This window comes from Mesoplodon densirostris, chromosome 4 (assembly GCF_025265405.1).
Source record: "Mesoplodon densirostris isolate mMesDen1 chromosome 4, mMesDen1 primary haplotype, whole genome shotgun sequence".
Lineage (NCBI taxonomy): Eukaryota > Metazoa > Chordata > Mammalia > Artiodactyla > Ziphiidae > Mesoplodon > Mesoplodon densirostris.
This window is the reverse complement of record NC_082664.1, coordinates 41,314,794-41,334,699: the sequence shown is the minus strand read 5'-3', so window position 1 is coordinate 41,334,699 and position 19,906 is coordinate 41,314,794. Positions and strand designations below refer to the sequence as shown.

The window sequence follows — 19,906 nt, the reverse complement described above, 5'->3', positions numbered from 1 at the left end:
GCCTGCTTAGAGACCAACCAAGTAAGGTTCTTGAGTCTGACCAGGAGATTGTTGTTTTCTGGTTAGAGCTCTTTCTAGGAACTTCTCACAGCTATAACCCCTAAGAACCAAGATACAGAAAAAATTTTACTCAATTTTGAGAAAATCTAACATATCAAACTTCTTATATCCAAAATGTCCCCCAAATGGCTATTATTTATTATACTAATTTCCACTTATAATCATTCAGACATTTGAGCATCTACTATGTTTGTGGCACTAAAGTAGAAATGAAGTTTAATTCCCGCCCCATGATACTTAGAATGAATGAATCCTGTACTGCATAGTTGCTTTAGATTACAGGTTTCCTAGTCCATTAAAAACACTTTTTGATTAAACTTTCTGGATCACTCCTCCCCTTTTTGGTACAAAAAGCTATGTATTTCTCTAACATTAAATTATCTTGACCTTTCTCCCTCAAATATGAATACAATTGACCTTCTAGGAAAATAATGCTGTTTATATTTTGATGTTTGTATTTTAGTGGTAGACATACCTCAGCTCAGATTGAGAAGCACTGATTGACGTCTGATTAAATCAGAGCTCCTTAACGTGATACACAAAAGCTCTCATTAATCTGATCCTCCTGCCTACTTCTCCAGCCTCACCTCCCCACTTCCCCCTGCTAACCACGTCAGAGTCTTTGTTGCCTGTACAGTGTCGACCATTTTCTCATCTCTGGCTTTGCTTGTAGTGTACCTTCTTTCTGAAATGGTTTTGCTCTCTCTTTGACTCTCTTTTATACTCAACTCATAAGTCTGCTTTAAGAAGCTGTCCCTCACCACCACCATTCCTTATCATGGATAGGGCTGGTTCCTCTGATTCCTGCACGATTCCCATCACTGCACTTGCCACATAATTTCATAAGTACTGTGGTAAGTGCACCAGAAAATTCACCATACTTTGAGGTTTGCCTTTGCATTTTCACATCCAGAACAACGGCAGGCACATATGGGAATATAAAGGTTTAAATAATGAAAAAAATTTAATTCCATGAGTTTTATTCAAACATATAACCTATATGAGACCAATTAAAATCATTTTTAAAGCATAATTTAAAGAAATAGGATTTTTTTTTAACAGTAGTTTCCTTTGTAATGCTGCCACCTAGTGTAGATGTGTTTAGAGATATCCCTTAGTAAAGAATTCTGGATTTTGGCTTAGTTTAGTTTAGTTTTTGTTTTTTTTGCAAATCAGCTATTTATCTGTTTATTTATTTTGGAATAAACTATGGCAGATCTTGCCTTAAGGTGTGACAACACAAAGAGTATTACTTTTATACATTTTTTAGGAGAAGGATATCTCCCCTGTGTGTTTTCTGGAGTTAGCTGGTTTTTTGGATACAGTGCATTATATAACTTTTGCTTGTGCCTCAGTTAGAAAGTCCTTTGAATCCTAAAGTCTGAGAAATCAAAGAACTTAACTCATGTTTTGCTCCCTGAAAAGGAGAGAATATTTCTGTTTAGCATGGTGCTAAGAAGACAGCTTTCTCTTTCTCATGAAATGGGCTCCATTTCAGACTGTGGTTAGAGAAAGTCATAGATCTAGTCTCTGTTCTAAAGGAACTGCCAGGGAACCAGAATGGGTAAATGGATTATTTTCCAGTTCATTTTCAGTTTGATATCACAGTTTCATCTGAAATGAATTCCTATAATTTTATGTAATTCCAAAAACTAAGTACAAGAGTATCTCCCCAAACCACCATAATATGAATTTATTTAGTTCCTATGTTAAAATTTTGTAGTAGATATTGATCCCCCAAAGTGTGAAGCCTTGCCTAGAGGAACTGTTATATAAAGAATCTGATTTTGTATACACACACACAAAAAGAATCTGGTTTTATGGTAGAATAATGTTATGGGTTTAGTCTATAATTTAAATTAAATGTCATTAACTACTTTTAAAGCTTTTATCATTTAATTTAGCAGTCCTTCATATCTATCTATTACATTAATTAACTGTCTTATTACCAAATGTATGTACAATAAAGTAGGTAACAGAGATAAAAGGGTTAAATAGCAGGATGAACCCTTAGGCTTAAAGAAATGCATGGTGCTGCATTTAGTAACTGTAGAGTTACTACAGGTGAGATATAAGTTTATCTAAACAAAGAAGAATGCTCTTTATTTTTGAAAATTCAATTGTCCATAAGATTAAGGCATATCAGTTACTCTGGAGAAGCAAAATGTTCTTCATTAGTTAGTTTCTGTCATTTTTATTCTTACTTACATTTTTTATTTAACAGAATTACAGAATTGATGGGATACGAGCCAGAAGAACTTTTGGGCCGCTCAATTTATGAATATTATCATGCTTTGGACTCTGATCATCTGACCAAAACTCATCATGATAGTAAGTATAGATATTCTAATTATTTAACTCTTGCAATTTCTACTGTTTGGTTATATATCTAACTTTTTGGTTAAAATTAACCAGTCTTCCTAGACCACACATTTTAATAAGCCACTTCATAAGTGATCTGGGTCATTAAATCTTTGTTTTGTATTTATTATAACCAATACCAGTTAAAGCAGAATCATTTAATGATATATAAAACTACCCTGGCATTTTAAAAAATCTAAAAAATATGTATCATAGAATATAGCATCATTTTCAGAATCCATACCTAAGTATTCAGAACAGTTAGCACAAAGAACGCACTGAGAAAATAACTGTTCAGTGAGTCAATGAATGCGAATATGATCAACATCATGCACTAGTCAGTGGAAACAGGTACACTTGACCTAAGACATAATGCTCAGTTTTACTCATATGAATGTTATTTGAGGATCCCATGATAAGTAAAACTTGGGAACTTCTCAATTGTCTGTTTAATCTGTACCTAAACATGACTTCCCAGTGTGATTGGGGAATGCCTGAATGTCACTGAGTTAGCATGATTAGCCTTGAACTGAAAAATGGGCCTAAGTCCACAGTCAGGGTCCCAATACTCATGATGATATCATCATTACTATTTATCTAGTACTTTCTCCCAAATCAATAATTAAGATTGCCTAAATTGCCAGAAGATTTCAGAGTGATATCAACTGAGATTCAAATATGCTAGCACATCTATTTGAAGCATCTTTGGTTCTCTGGAAACTACAGCAGGAATTTAAGGAAATGATAGCAGTGCCACTTTGTTGAATGTTCTCTGTGGAATCAGGGCTATGCATTCTCTAATATTTCTGATACTTTCAACCTGTAAGTAGTTAAAGGAATTTTAGTCACTGCTGTCCCTCATCCCTGACTTTCATCTTATTTAAAGTGAAGGTCGGCAGGAAAGGAGTTTATTTGGGGGATTAGAAGAATGAAATAGGTACATTTTCAGCTATCCTGGGGTGTTTTCTCTGTCTCTCAATTTAAACAGTTAAAACTGATTCTATTAAAATAAACATTTCTCCTTTTTTCTAAAACAATGATCAACATTCAGCATCTATTCATTCGATTAAAAATTCAAAGTTATTTTCTCTACATGACTCTTTTCCTTTTCACTCCTAGTGTTTACTAAAGGACAGGTCACCACAGGACAGTACAGGATGCTTGCCAAAAGAGGTGGCTATGTCTGGGTTGAAACTCAAGCAACTGTCATATATAACACTAAGAACTCTCAACCGCAGTGCATTGTATGTGTAAATTATGTTGTGAGGTAAGCTTGGAAAATAAATATTTGGGGGGAGCAAGTAGTAAGTCTTTGAATACTCTTTTCTTTTATAGACAGATTATAAATGTTCACTGAATTTTATTTTATTTTCACATTTCTACCTAATTATGGTTTTCAGTACTCTGACCTGAGTTTCTAGGCTAGCTATTTTAGTGATTCCACTGATTACCATCAGTAGCTATTCATCCCCATCCTTTTTTATTCCCATTTTTTAAAAGACCTTGAAAAAAATACCAGATCTCCTATGGATTAGTTTGTTCTAGTCATACAGCTACCAGCATAAACTATCTCAAGGCAGCTATGTTATTTTTATAAGAAGAATTCTGGCCCTGGAATAGTTAGGTTTGTATCATACCTCTGTCCCTCATTAGCTCCATGACTTGGGGAAGTCTCCTCATTTCTCTGAATTTCATCCATTTAGGAATACTTGCCTCAAAAGGTTGAAATGAGGATTAAGTGAAATTCTACGTGAAGTTACTGTAAAAGGCTGTATGTGTGACACATGGCTCATGTGTATTCATGAACTCTTCTCTTAGTTGATTGGCTTGTGAATATTACGGATATCATAAACTAATCTTTCATTTGATCTATTTCAGTAAGCAATTGCCCACTTCTAGTCCATCTTCTACATTACCACCAGGCTGAGTTTTCTTGCATGGATATCTGATCATCTCATTTTCCTTAGAGTTGTTTTAAAGATCCCTTTATCACCCCCAAGATAAACCCTTGCCTACTTGTGTAGCATCATTTGTCATTATTTTCTGTACTCCCATGCTTTTGTAGATTTAGTCTTCTTTCTAAAATCTGTGGCCACCTCTCTTAGGAAGACTTTCATCATTTGGTTTTTATTTTTGCCACTTCTGACACCATCCTTTAATGTTTTAAAATTAGGCAAAAGAGTTCTTTTGTGACCTTCCCATTATATAAGAATCACCCACTTGGAATGTCCTTCTTTTCCCCTATCCCAGTCTGCCTAACAGATCCTACTTGAGTCCAAGTTTCACCTTACTGGCCTCTGTGACACAAACCTTCTCCATTTTAGCAACTATCACTTTGTATTTCAGTTGTTTGCACACATACTTTCACAATGGGTTTTTAAACTTCCCGAGGACAAGGGTTAGATATTTTAAACTTTGTATCCTCAGTTCATTTCACATGGTAAACACTTAATGTTTGTTGATTAAAGGGAGCAATAAAATTAAGCCAAACATGAAGATGGAGCTGTTGTTCATCATCTCTCTTCAACTCTATCCTGTAGGTGGTATCACCAGATCATTTTCTTACCACCAAGGAAAAAACAGTTCCCCTCTTAGAAGGACCTTCGTCATTTATATATCTTTATATTCTAGAGCCATCCTTAGGTCTGCTTCATATATGAATGTCAAAGAGTTCTTCTGTGCCAATATCCTTACATGTGGGCACAAAAGATGTGTTTATTGTCCTACATGTACTTGACTGTTACATTTCTTTGTCACTACCAATCTTCTCAAAGGAATAGCTGAAGTTTCTTAAATGAAATTAGTCAAATACTTGAATTATCTTGTATTGTGAATTTTAATAGGTCTTTATTTCATATTGGTATTTTAAACCCTGAATGTGACCAGGTAGGCATGAGAGCTGTTTTAAGGCATCTTAAAATGTTCCTTTCCATAAAACAGAATTTTGAATTTTTTTTTGAGAGACAAGGCCATTTCAGAGTCCTTCTTCCCCCCACATTGTGCCAAGTGCTCATTTAAGAATTACTAATCTCTCTTTTTTGACAGTGGTATTATTCAGCACGACTTGATTTTCTCCCTTCAACAAACAGAATGTGTCCTCAAACCAGTTGAATCTTCAGACATGAAAATGACTCAGCTATTCACCAAAGTTGAATCAGAAGATACAAGTAGTCTCTTTGATAAACTTAAGAAGGAACCTGATGCTTTAACTTTGCTGGCCCCAGCTGCTGGAGACACAATCATATCTTTAGATTTTGGCAGCAATGGTGGGTCTTTAGTTATTTTGTTAATTGCCTAAACTATGTTAATTGTCTAAACTTTTTGTTGGTAATCATTTGGACATTGTGGTCTTTGCCCCTGTAATTTCTCAAAGTGTTTTTAAGGTATTTCTTCTTCCCACTTTCAATTGTTCACTTTTAATAAGCTCTGCTATTTCTATAGCCTACTGTCATATTTTTTCACAAGTTAGCAGTTATACTGCAGTAGACATAAGTTGCATTAAAGGATAAACAGTCATACCAGAAATCAAACATTGAAAAAAGAAAAATGTAATTTCAAACTAGGTTAAATTTTAATGAAAAAAAGGTTTGAAAAAGTTGGAACTGAAGGGGTTTTTATGCTATATAGATTATAGAAGTTGTCAGTAGTAGATTGGAAAGATAACTTAGACTTACGGTTATACCATAATATCTGCAGACTTTCGGATTAAGTAAAATTTGGTAACATTTTTATTACTTGAGTGAACTAGATAAACCTTTTGTAAAAGGGAGCATACATTTCTGTATATGTTGAAATCTAGATAGTCTTTAAATTGACGAATTTTTTCCCCTACAGACACAGAAACTGATGACCAACAACTTGAGGAAGTTCCATTGTATAATGATGTAATGCTCCCCTCATCCAGTGAGAAATTACAGAATATAAATTTGGCAATGTCTCCATTACCTGCCTCTGAAACTCCAAAGCCACTTAGAAGTAGTGCTGACCCTGCACTCAATCAGGAAGTTGCATTAAAGTTAGAACCAAATCCAGAGTCACTGGAACTTTCTTTCACCATGCCCCAGATTCAAGATCAGCCAGCTAGTCCTTCTGATGGAAGCACCAGACAAAGTTCACCTGAGGTAGGTGTCATGATATAACAAGAAAAGGATAACTTACAGATTTTAATGTTTAGGGATATATATGTAAATTTGAACCGCATGTCATAGTTTTGTTTCTATGAATTTTAGCACTTTTAAAATTACTACAAAAGCTATGCCTGACTTAGACCTCAAACCATGTTTTAGGCTCAAAGACAGTCAGGAACATGGGAATGAGCTGCCTTAACATAAGGCAAAAGGTAAAACATATGTTGCTCCTCTGTGTATTTATATCAGTAGGACAAAAAGTCTTGAACTTAGATATCCACAGAGAACAATACTGTGTGCCTATGATTGATCTAAGCCCATTCATACTACCCTTTGAGTTGGAGAATTATCCAGGGGCAAAGGGCTTATTATTATTAGCAAGGCTTAAAAGGGAAAGAACTCTAAGCTCTTTGCCCAATTTAGTACAATTTCCATCACTATTTTGACGTTCTGGATAAGAGTAACATGAAAATACCAAGTCTTACCCAGAAAAAATATTTAGTAACTTTTTAATTCAAGTTCTGTCTCGATATTAGTTTTCCTATAAACAGAATAAAAATAGTCTTTAAGGGCTAGGCTGGGCCAAGACTGAAGGTATCATATAGGGCTCTTATTTCTCAATCTAGAATGATTTGATTTCAGAGCTTCCTATGTCTAAAAACATGCTCATGAGTATGGCAGCTCAGATTTGAATATTATGACTTGATAAGTGAGGCTCAAATAAGCCTAAAAAAAGTGGTATATTATTTTACATTAAATATTTACTGACTCAAACTGGCAAGCTAAAAGTAGGAGATTTGACATCTCATAGCCTTCTAGAGAATATATCCTACTCTCTGGTTGCTCAGTTTGCCTAGCACAAAAATGTTCGAGTCATTTTGTTTTTAATCCATAAAAAGTAAATCTAACAAAAATGTTAAGATGAGGGAAGCAAAATTTTATGCTTAGAATACATAGCTATAGTTTTTTGGTTAGAATTCTTGCTGAAAACTAAACTAGTACTGCATTCATTAAGGTGAATACAAGTAAAGAACTTAAGTCTCCAGCCCTATCCTCGCCTGCCCCCCAGAGTAGCTGTGAGATTTTTAGGTAGATCACCACAGCAGTATGGCCTCTCAGTACACAGCTAGATTCCAGTGAGTATATCATCTGGTTATTGGCCAGTTAGGTACCATATGGGAGTTGAATTATTAGGTGAGTTTTATTCTTTAGAATAAGCAGATAAATGCATCTTTTAATCTTATAAATGCTGTTATATTACATACACTTAGAAATGGGTGTACTGACAGAATTATAAGTGTAAGCTCAAAAATCTCATTTCTCACTAGTTAGATAAAATTTGATAGAAGAGACAGACTTTGTTGTGTATTCTCTGAGGTTAGGTTTGCACATTCTAACAACTAGCAAAACATTTATGTAAGCTTCTTCAGGGAAAAGTAAATATATTAATTCTTTTTACAGCCTAACAGTCCCAGTGAATATTGTTTTGATGTGGATAGTGATATGGTCAATGAATTCAAGTTGGAATTGGTAGAGAAACTTTTTGCTGAAGACACGGAAGCAAAGAATCCATTTTCCACTCAGGTATATGAACTTGTTTATTATATATATTATTCAAAACTGGCTTTGGGTTTAACTTGTTTTTCTTTTATATGGTGTGGCCATTGTAAAAACTCATGTATTTGTTGTTTTAAAGGACACTGATTTAGACTTGGAGATGTTAGCTCCTTATATCCCAATGGATGATGACTTCCAGTTACGTTCCTTCGACCAGTTGTCACCATTGGAAAGCAGTTCTACTACTCCTCAAAGTGCGAGCACAATTACAGTATTCCAGCCGACTCAAATGCAGGAACCTCCTATAGCCACCAACACTACCACAGCCACCACTGATGAATTAAAAACAGTGACAAAAGATGGTATGGAAGACATTAAAATATTGATTGCATTTCCATCTCCTCCCCACGTACCTAAAGAAACTGCTTGTGCCACAACATCACCATATAGTGACACTGGAAGTCGGACAGCCTCACCAAACAGAGCAGGAAAAGGAGTCATAGAGCAGACAGAAAAATCTCATCCAAGAAGCCCTAATGTGTTATCTGTCGCTTTGAGTCAAAGGTATTTATATGTAACATTAAAGTTATAGTTTGTTATTTTTGAGGAAACATGTATGATGGTAAATTATTTCTAAATGTAGCAAACTTTCTGATATATATGCTTTAAGGAACATAAAATTGACATACAAATTCTGAACTTAAAACAAGCACTCAAAAAACCATTTCTAAATTAGCTTGTGTATTACTTTATAGTCATATCACTTATCTAAATGTAGGAGTAGAAGGGTCTTCTAATACCTCTAAAAATAAAATCCAGCCAGTAAGTTCTGTAAATGTTCAAAAATTGGCCCAGTTTCTTGTAATTGCTTAAATCAGACTCGTTAACTATCCTTACTTGCCTCCATAGCTTGGAGCTCTTTTTAAGCTTACCTGAAAAAGAGCCTTTCCAACTTAAGGGTATTTCCAGTTCTCCAATCCAAATTGAACTTGATGGTCTTCAGTCCTCAGTATTCAATATAGATATTTATAAGCATTTTTAAAAATTTATGTATAGTTATAAATTCCTTTTATTTTTTTTATTTATAGAACAGTATATCATAGGTTAAATATTTTTTAAAAGCTATAACAGGAATCTAAGCATGTGTCATGGCATTGCTTCTATGGAGCTAGTTTGAGCAAACATATGGACACTATCCAAATTTTAAGTTACAATTTTTTGTATAATTTGTAATAGGATTTGACACATTTGAAATTTGAGGCTGTAGTCAGAGGAAACAAGTCAGTGGAGCAGTGTGTGGAGGAGAGGAATGATTCCTCTACAGTGCCTAGACTGAGTCAGATATCAATAGCAATAGGAAAAAGCACTGCCATAGCTAGAGCTTATGGCTTTATTCTCCTGCCCTGCATCACTGCTTTGACCTAGAATGCTAGGAGAGGCCTTTTCCCAGAGCTAGGAAAAGATCTTAGGGCTTTAGATTAACAAAGAAGTATTTAACATTATTGTTTTACTATTATCACCAACCGACTTTAGAGCTCCTCTGGGCAGTGACAGTTCCTCAGACATTTCTGTGTTACTAATACTTAACTCAGTACCTAACATGTAGCACTTTCTTCAATAAATGGTTATTGGATGGAGAGAATGAACATAGCAATAGAATTGGCAGTAATCTGTAATTTTCAGTTACAGCTACAGAGAACCATGGGCTATTTGGTTTTCTGAATAACAATTTACTTGTCAAAACCAAAGTCCAACAAACATCTAGTCATTTTAGCAATTTTTTTTACGTTAGTTCCAATATAGTATGCACTAAACACTTTATGAACTTAACCATTCAGAACTATATGGAGGCTTTTTCTTTACTACCTCTCTAGGTAATTTGCAAAATCAAAGTGCTACGGTAAACCAGACAATTTGCAGCTTTTAGAGCAAAGATTAAAAATAAACCATTAAAAGTACTACTACTAAGATGATATTTACATGATAGACTGAGTTACGCTTAATAAAGGTAACATTTATATAAAAATTTAAAAATCTGCCTGTCTATATATTGACGGTTTCATAGAATTTTTAAAAAATACAAAACAAGACTGTGTAGGAGAGCTGTTAGAGTAGTACATCCCTTACCCATATGCCATTCTCAACTAGATGGGACAGCAAGGAGCTATTGTGATTATGTTGGGGGTGGGCAGACGGTTCTTGAAAAGGCGAAACAGATGTAACAAAATCAATGTACTTGACACATAAAACAGTTCTTCACTATTTAGTATTAATTTTAGATGCAGATAGTTCAAGTTTGATAAACAGATCAATACTGAGGGCAAAATGGCTTAGTGGGAGGATCACTGGGAAGGAGACTGGGTATCAGGAGACCTGCAGTGTACTTCCATATCTGTAACTAATTAGCAACAGAGCAAGTTACCTAACAGGCCTCAGGTTTCTCATTTACAGAATGTGTATTATATTACCTGTATTATCTTGGGGATTGGAGTGAAGCTACAGTGATCTAATGAACATGCAATGTTTTATAAACTGAAAGCGTAACACAAATGTGAAATTAATCTTTTATTACAGTAGTCCCAAGAATATCTGTGTATTAGGTGGGATGAAAGGCCAATATTTAACTCTGTGACATCAATTTAGTTCTGTTCAGTTCTATTTTCTAAATAGGGAAATGCATATTTTAGGAAATTTTGTTTTAAAAAATGAACTTCGGCTTTCAAGGTAATAAACTTTAGTCATCAGGACGGTTCTCTTATGTATAACATTATATTCCTTAATGTTGGAAAATAGGCATTATATATTTCATTTTTTAAAAGCTAACTGGATATTTTTTAAATAAATAAAACAACCATATTTTTATTAAAAAATATTTTTCAGAACTACTGTTCCTGAGGAAGAACTAAGTCCAAAGATACTAGCTTTGCAGAATGCTCAGAGAAAACGAAAAATAGAACATGATGGTTCACTTTTTCAAGCAGTAGGAATTGTAAGTGTGACAGTATGTTTGCTTTTCTATTCTAGCTAATGTGCTACTTCTAAGTTAGATATATAGGTAACTCCTTGTATCTTCCAAATACTAATGTTACATTTTCAGAAGTTATACATTGTTTTTTTTCACTTGTACACACTCTTTCTTAAAAATACAAACATTTAATGAATCCAGTCTTGGTGTAAAAATTCCAAACACTAGAGATGTATTTTGAATAAGTATAGTTCTCCCCTCATTCCACACCCAGTATCACCACCAAGTCTCTTTCTCTTCCCTTTAGGTTACTTTCCCTTCTTACCCACAGAACAGTCAGTGCTGGTGTAATCCATACTGATATTTTCAGCCCAAATTAACTGGAAAGCATTTACACACGTAGCTGTCATAATGAGCAGCAAATGAATTCACCATAGTATGAAGAAAAAGAATTTAAAATAACTGAGGGCAGTATTTAAGAATCTTGCCCATATATTGTTAGCAAACTTACACTGATTTCAAAGTTTTGACTTAAAAAAAATTCAACATAGTAAAATTGAAATAACTTTACTGTTTTTAGGGAACATTATTACAGCAACCAGATGATCGTGCAACTACTACATCACTTTCTTGGAAACGCGTAAAAGGATGCAAATCTAGTGAACAGAATGGAATGGAGCAAAAGACAATTATTTTAATACCCTCTGGTTAGTTTATTCTTTCTGCCCTTGAACATCGCAAAGAGAATTAAAATATATGAAACTTTTATTTAGGAGCTTTACTCCAAGTGAGTGATTTTCACTCCTTAGCAGGATTAAAAAGTAAGGTTGCATTTTATTTGATCAGTAATAGCTATTTCAAGATGGAACTATGAATTTTTAGTAATTATCTTGGATCTGTGTCTGTGTGCTATCAATATTGAATAGAAGCTGAAACTTGCACATTTTAATGCCTTTTTCTAAATTGGTTTATCACGCCTTTGTGCCTTCAAGGTATCCTTTAAACATTTGTGACATAGCACCAGTAACAATTTTTTGCACTTTCTTGTTTACACGATTGTGGTTTTGCCTAATAGACTAAAACCCTTCTAGCGCTTATTTGCCTTATTTTCCCCAATACCTAGTGCATAGTGGCTATTTAATAATATTCATGGATTAGATGAATAAATACTTACGTATCTTTGTTTTTCAGATTTAGCGTGTAGACTGCTGGGGCAATCAATGGATGAGAGTGGATTACCACAGCTGACCAGTTATGATTGTGAAGTTAATGCTCCTATACAAGGCAGCAGAAACCTACTGCAGGGTGAAGAATTACTCAGAGCTTTGGATCAAGTTAACTGAGCTTTTTCATAATCTCATTCCTTTTTTTGGACACTGGTGGCTCATTACCTAAAGCAGTCTATTTATATTTTCTATATCTAATTTTAGAAGCCTGGCTACAAATACTGCACAAACTTGGTTAGTTCAATTTTGATCCCCTTTCTACTTAATTTACATTAATGCTCTTTTTTAGTATGTTCCTTAATGCCAGATCACACACAGCACATTTTCACAGTTCTTTGGTATTTAAACCATTGCATTGCAGTAGCATCATTTTTAAAATGCACCTTTTTATTTATTTATTTTGGGCTAGGGAGTTTGTCCCTTATCGAATTATTTTTAATAAGATGCCAATGTAATTTTTTTTTAAGAAGGCAAGTAACCTTTCATCATGATGAGTTTGAAAAATTTTTACTCAGTTTTTTCACATTTTACATAAACAGTAATGTTTTGCCAGCAGTACATGGTAGCCACAATTGCACAATATATTTTCTTAAAAAAATACCAGCAGTTACTCATGCAATATATTCTGCATTTATAAAACTAGTTTTTAAGAAGAAATTTTTTTTGGCCTATGAAATTATTAAACCTGGAACATGACATTGTTAATCATATAATAATGATTCTTAAATGCTTGTATGGTTTATTATTTAAATGGGTAAAGCCATTTACATGATATAGAAAGATATGCATATATCTGGAAGGTATGTGGCATTTATTTGGATAAAATTCTCAATTCAGAGAAATGATCTGATGTTTCTGTAGTCACTTTGCCAGCTCAAAAGAAAACAATACCCTATCTGTAGTTGTGGAAGTTTATGCTAATATTGTGTAATTGATATTAAACCTAAATGTTCTGCCCACCCTGTTGGTATAAAGGTATTTTGAGCAGATTGTGAACAAGAAAAAAATCATGCTTTGTTAGCAAAATTGCCTAGTATGTTAATTTGCTCAAAATTTGATGTTTGGTTTTATGCACTTTGTCGCTATTAACATCATTCTGTTTTCATATAGATTTCAATAATTGAGTAATTTTAGAAAAGCATTATTTTAGAAATATATAGTTGTCACAGTAAACATCTTGTTTTTCTATGTGCATTGTACAAATTTTTCATTCCTTTTGCTCTTTGTGGTTGGATCTAACACTAACTGTATTGTTTTGTTACATCAAATAAACATCTTATGTGGACCAGGCCCCCTTTGATCAGCTTTTATGTTAAAATAATATTTGCTTTAATACCTCCAACTCATAATATTGTTTACCAACAGTTTAAGTATTTTATGAATATTACATTACTCTTGTTTATTTCTACATTTATCTTATGGCCATCACCTTAAGTTATACTGTGTCCCTAAATGTAATGTTAAATAATAACCGTAATGTTCCACTGTGAAAAGTATGCTTTTAGAAAAGAAACTTGTCATTTATAAACCTTTAATTTATTAAAGTAAAACAAAATTTTAATGTTCTAATATGAATGGGATGAATGAAGCAAATCCTGAACATTATAGTTACATAATGTTGTAAGGGCTAGAAAGTTCCTCTAAAGCAGCGGTCCCCAACCTTTTTGGCACCAGGGAACGGTTTCGTGGAAGACAGTTATTCCACGGATGGGGGGTGGGGGATGATTTCAGATGATTCAAGCGCATTACATTTATTGTGCCCTTTATTTCTATTATTATTACATTGTAATATATAGTGAAATAATTATGCAACTCACCATAATGCTGACAGGCAGAGGAGCTCAGGCGGTAATGCGAGTGATGGGGCACGGCTGTAAATACAGATGAAGCTTCGTTCGCTCACCTACCGCTCACCTCCTGTTGTGGGCCCGGTTCCTAACAGGCCACGGACTGGTACCGGTTTGTGGCCCGAGGGTTGGGGACCCCTGCTCTAAAGATTTCCAGTCTATTGTCACTCACAGATAAAGAAATTTAGACCTCAAATGATAAAGGATTTGTCCAAGCCTTAAAGGTAATAAATGACAGACCAAAGATTTAAACTTAGGTCTTCTGACTCTAATATGAAACTAGAAAAACGCTGCTTTGTTTTTGTCTTAAAGATACTGTATATTTTAAATTTTTTAAATAGCTTTATTTTTTTCCTATATTTTAAAAATGAAATAGCGTTATTTCTTTTATGATTGTAAAAGTAATACATTCCCACTTAAAATTTAAAAAATCAGCACAAAAAGATATAATAAGAGACAGTGAATCCCTGCTCCTAGAAGTAACAGCAAATTATTTTTATGGACAAATTACATAGGCAGTGCCAGAGCCTTAGGCCCTGTATCCTGAGGTTACAGGAACAAAATATCCTGCACAAAATTAAGCCACAGATCTTAGGAGGCTGTTTTTATCTTAGAATGAAGAAAATCTGATTACAATTACATGAAAATATGGGAACAAAAGTTTACAATATTAAGAATCTAAGTTTTTAGGGGCATATGCATATTTCCCTGCAAATATTATGATTCAGAGTGCTTCTGCATTTAATTACAGATAGTACTAGAGGTGGTATTTTAGAATAAAGTAGTTGCTTAATATTCCCGGGTTGAAATTTAAAATTCTGCTCATTTTGTCAGCAAATTAACTTAAGCTGAAATCTAGAAGTTTATCGTTTTCAATTATTAGTTAATGGTCAGAGTAGGAAAATGACTTGTAGAGCAATGACTTAGATGAGAAAGCCACTTTAAAGGCTGGGAGAAAACAAGTATCCACCCCTTGGTCATTCAGAAAATAAGTCACCTGGAGTGCTTGAAGCTGTTTTAAATAGCAGAACCAGCCTTTCCTCCCAGCATTGTGCCAGCCTCTTTGAGACCGTAACAAATGTCTTTATAATGCCTTTAGCCAAGTATAGCTCTACCCCAGCAGCTACAGTCCTGTATTGTCTCCCTTCCTGATGAATGCCTATACTTCTTCCTCTGGCGGTGCTGTGAGTGAATGACCACGGTATTATTTTTACATCTGAAAAAAGTATGGCAAAGGAGCTTAGTGTATTTTGTTCTAAGCCTCACTATTAACTCTGGAACTGAAAAAGAGTTCCCCAGGGAGCCTACCATTGCTAGGTACCACTTCTTTTAGATTAGGAGTTAAAATGAATCTAATGTCTTTAAGTGCTATATGCTAGACTTTGTGCTAAGCATTTTGCATGTTATCTCACAATCTTCAAAAAAACACTATGAAGTAGTACCTGTATCTCATTTTGTAGATGAGAAAACAGTCTTGGACAGATGGCCTATGATTCAGAGTGTCTGAGCTGGTGAGGTGCTAGCCAGTCCAGTAGGACCTTACCCCCTTTCCCATTAACTGTTTAAATGGCAAATAGAAAGCAATGGGGGCGTAGGGAACTGAGGGTGGGTGTCCCTTGATGGTAATGAAATCACAGAGGACACTGAGGGGATGTTCTATGAGAGGAATGGCAAGGCAAATGGAAATGAATAAAAGTGGTGTTCTGGTGCTATTTAGTGGGTTTTGAGTTTGAGCTAGAGATTTCGGTGTCTGGTTATGGAGACATTAACTCAGGTAAATGAGGTGGTATATGAAATGCACGTTGATAAACTATAAAAGGCCAGATGAATATATGGTATGGTTCTGTCAGCGCTATTTGATTTAATAGCACGCTAGACACGTTTATTTTCTTTTAAGTTTGTATTAACCTCACAACTACCATTCTAAAGTTTGATTTCCCCCTACAACCTCTAAAATGCAAAAATGATGAACTTAAAATTACTGGCTTTGCAGAAACCTCAACATTCCAAAAGTTCAAATTTCCAATGTAGCAACGTCAAGAACAAGTTGCAAATAATACAAAATCTTTTTCTTTAACGGTGTTTGGTTAAATAAAACCTTTGCAAACATGTTGCTATGTGGAACCAACAAAAATGTAAAAAAAAATTTTACTGGGATGTTTTTTAAGTCTGCCACTAACCACTTTGCTCATATTTCCTCCCTTTAAATAGCGCTGAGCCTGTTGTCCCAGATCATTTTACAGAGAATTAGTTCAATCTGTAGGATGTGAAATGAAATAGTCTCCCTGTAAGACAAAAACTACACCTTACCTCTACCCTCCTATGAACACCTTCCGGAGCTTTGTTGTGTTCACATCTTTCAGAGGTTTGGGCATAGTTTTTATTCTTACCTGTAGTGGACGGTATTATCCAAGACGCTGCTCAGACACCCGATCTCCTTGTACTATTTAATTTCTTTTATTCCTTTGTCTTGGCTCCATTCCGGCACGGAGAGGAAAGACAGGTGCCTGAGAGCGGCAGTGATCAGACCCTCAGTGGGGAGAACAGCAAGGATGCGGAAGGGACCGGCACCACTTCTGTCCCTGGCGCCCTGGTGCCTACATGATGACGATGTGAAATGTGAGCCGCCCGGAGAAACTTCTCCAAACCCCGCCCGCCGCGCTGCAGGCCACGCCCCAGTACGTGCTGGGGCTCAGCACCGCAGCCCCGGCCCCGCCCGCAGCCGGGGACTGGGAGCCGGCGCCAGGCGGCAGGAATGGCGTGTGTGACTGCTGCTCCGGGCTCCCGCCTACGTGTGGGAGCGCATGTGGAGGCACCGCCCCGCGCGGCCTTAGGATGCGCGCGCGCGCGGGGGCGGAAGGGCTGGCGGGGGCTCGTGGGCTCCGCGCTCCCCTTTGTCTTCCGTGACTTGCTCGCTTGGGCTGCCAGCCCTTCCTGAAACTTGGCCGTTTTGGATGTTGGAGTCTGGGGGCAGGGGGGAGATTTGAGGGAAGGAGAAGTGAAGTGTTGCTGTAGGTAGAGCTGTCTTCCGAACTCCCAAGCAGATGCTTTGGAGTGTTAAGCTGTGCACTGTAGAACAGAAAAATGCCGAGGGGTCGCCTAACAGATTGCGTAGCTATGCAACAGTTTAAAAAGATTAGTCCTAGCCACTAATCTTATAAAAAACAGAGAAGTACATTTCAACATATTACCCCTAAGGCACTCAAAGGCTTCGTTTATTTTAAATAAAGCACTTTGAGATATGTTTGATTAAGTAATTAAATGGAAACTTTAGCTGCCCCGGGTGGGTTTTTATTGTTGTTGTTTTGTTTTGTTTTGTTTTTGCTTGTCGTGTTTTTTGAATTTATTGTGTCTCTGCACCCTGAGAATCCTTTGGGAGAAGATAATCTTTTTGGAAAGAAGGGAGGTGAGTGTGGAAAACAGAAAAGCCTGGAGCATTAAATTTAGTCTCCTGTAATTAGGTTATGATCGCGCAGTTTGTCGTAAAGTACGGAGCCAGGTATTGTTTAGAATAAATAAACTCGCTTTTGTATATACACAGCTGACTACATTTTATATTTTATTTTAAATTGTTTTTTTCAGGAAAATTCATTGTTGATGTTTTCTCAAATAGAATTTCCTAAAAAGTAGGACATTAAAAATTCTCTTTTAATTTTAACATTTAAAACAAGTGGCCGAAAAAAAAAAAAAAAGCAAGTGGCCGAGGTATTCTAAATATTTTTTTCCTAATAAAAACTGAAATGTAGCCTCAGTCACCATGTTTGTGCTTAATTAGAGGTGTCATTTAGGGAGAATACTACAACTCTTTTGGTCTTACGGATGCTTAATAAATCATTGTAAACTGGTGATTCTTCACGGAGGAGAGCAGGCCAGGGGATTGGAGGAGTGGGGTTCTTTAATGTTTATCACAAAAGCATTTTTTAAAATTGAGAAACATCATATATAGCCTGACAAGTAGGCTAGGACGCTAAGTCAAATATTTTTTAGAGATCTTTGAAATATTAAAACATTAAGAAACACTTTTATGTAGAAATCCTTTCCATATATTTCTGGATAATATTACTGGCTCTTTAAAACGGCTTTTTTTTTTTTTTTTTTTTTTTTAATGGTTCCACACACAACTGCTTATGACATACTCTAATAGGAGTACTGGACAAGCTTTGGGGTAAGCCATTATAAGCTGTTGCCTAATTCTCCAGCCTACTGGTAGAGTATTTAAAGCAAAAACCTAACTGAAGTAAGCTACGAACATTGCAAATTACAGAGGAGCCAGCACAGCCTGGGTAGGTGCTTTTCCTCTTTGTAGGCAAATTCAACTGCAAGTATTTGCCATCCCTGTGAACTTCACCTTTAGTCCTTCTGCTTTCTTACTTCTCTTTCTTTTTTTCAACGTTCTGTGCTCATTTATGCATGTCTTATCTCCCCTACCAAACTCTTAGTTCCTTCAGAGCAAGGTTCCCATCTGATTCATCTTTGATTGTTCCTAAAACCTTGCACTCTGCTTGCACAAGGACAACTCACATGATTGAAGGTAGGAGAGGATCTTGTGTGACAGAGACCAGAGAAGAAATGATCAGAGGAATGGAATGGGGAAAACAGGACCATTTTCTAGCTCTTCCAATGAAATCCATTTATTCAAAGAACAATTACCGAGGGTTGACTGAGTCTAAGATCTTTGTGATGTTTTGAATGTTTGTGGTCCCTCAGAATTCATATGTAGAAATCTTACCTCCAAGATGATACAGTATTCGGAGGTGGGGACTTTGGGAGGTGATTAGGTCATGAGGGTGGAGCCTTCATGAATGGGATTTGTGCCCTCGTTGAAGAGGCTTCAGAGAGCTCCATCCCCCCTTTGGCCAAGTGAGTATACAATGAGAAGTTAGGAATCTGCAACCAGGAATAGGGCTCTCAACAGCTAGCACTAACCGTGATAGTATTCTGGTCTTGGACTTCCAGACTCTAGAACCATGAGGAGTAAACTACCCAGTTTATGGTGTTTTGTTTTAGCAGCTTGAACAGACTAAGACAGGGTTATTCTGAGACCTGTAGGTGATAGAAATATTCTAGAATGTGGTGCCTGCTATCAGTGGGTTAATTCCCATTCTACGAGGTTCTAACACATTCAGCTATAATTGGGCAAACACAAGTGAAGTTTGTATTGGTCATTAAAGATGTGCTAAGTCATCATTACCTTACCTAGAGTTATTACCAAGGTAATAACTCATTATCATCATCATTACCTAGAGTTATCTCTAGCTTGATAGTCCATGTCCAGGCCAGACTGCTCCCCACAGGCACGTCAAGTTTGGCCTCTCAAAAACTAACTCCTCATATTACTTAGCCATAAAAAGAAATGAAATTGAGTTATTTGTAGTGAGGTGGATGCACCTAGAGTCTGTCATATGGAGTGAAGTAAGTCAGAAAGAGAAAAACAAATACAATATGCTAACACATATATATGGAATCTAAAAAAAAAAAAAAAAAAAGGTTCTGAAGAACCTAGGGGCAGGACAGGAATAAAGACGCAGATGTAGAGAATGGACTTGACATGGGGAGGGGGAAGAGTAAGCTGGGACGAAGTGAGAGAGTGGCATGGACATATATACACTACCAAATGTAGAATAGATAACTAGTGGGAAGCAGCCGCATAGCACAGGGAGATCAGCTTGGTACTTTGTGGCCACCTAGAGGAGTGGGATAGGGAGGGTGGGAGGAAGACGCAAGAGGGAGGAGATGTGCGGATATATGTATATGTATAGCTGA

General features: G+C 36.0%; 1 protein-coding gene across 2 annotated transcripts in view; it reads left to right on the top strand.

Annotated features, from left to right (window-relative positions):
- The window catches only part of HIF1A (hypoxia inducible factor 1 subunit alpha), a 43,249-nt gene extending 29,663 nt beyond the window's left edge, over positions 1–13,586 (top strand). For both annotated transcript variants that reach the window (XM_060096074.1, XM_060096076.1), the window contains 9 exons: positions 2,285–2,391; positions 3,541–3,688; positions 5,467–5,687; positions 6,256–6,542; positions 8,010–8,132; positions 8,245–8,669; positions 10,986–11,094; positions 11,651–11,777; positions 12,262–13,586. In XM_060096074.1, the coding sequence (XP_059952057.1) occupies positions 2,285–2,391; positions 3,541–3,688; positions 5,467–5,687; positions 6,256–6,542; positions 8,010–8,132; positions 8,245–8,669; positions 10,986–11,094; positions 11,651–11,777; positions 12,262–12,413 (1,699 nt within the window). In that variant the 3' untranslated portion in view covers positions 12,414–13,586. The remainder of the gene's footprint in view (positions 1–2,284; positions 2,392–3,540; positions 3,689–5,466; positions 5,688–6,255; positions 6,543–8,009; positions 8,133–8,244; positions 8,670–10,985; positions 11,095–11,650; positions 11,778–12,261) is intronic.
- The last annotated feature ends 6,320 nt before the right edge of the window (positions 13,587–19,906 follow it).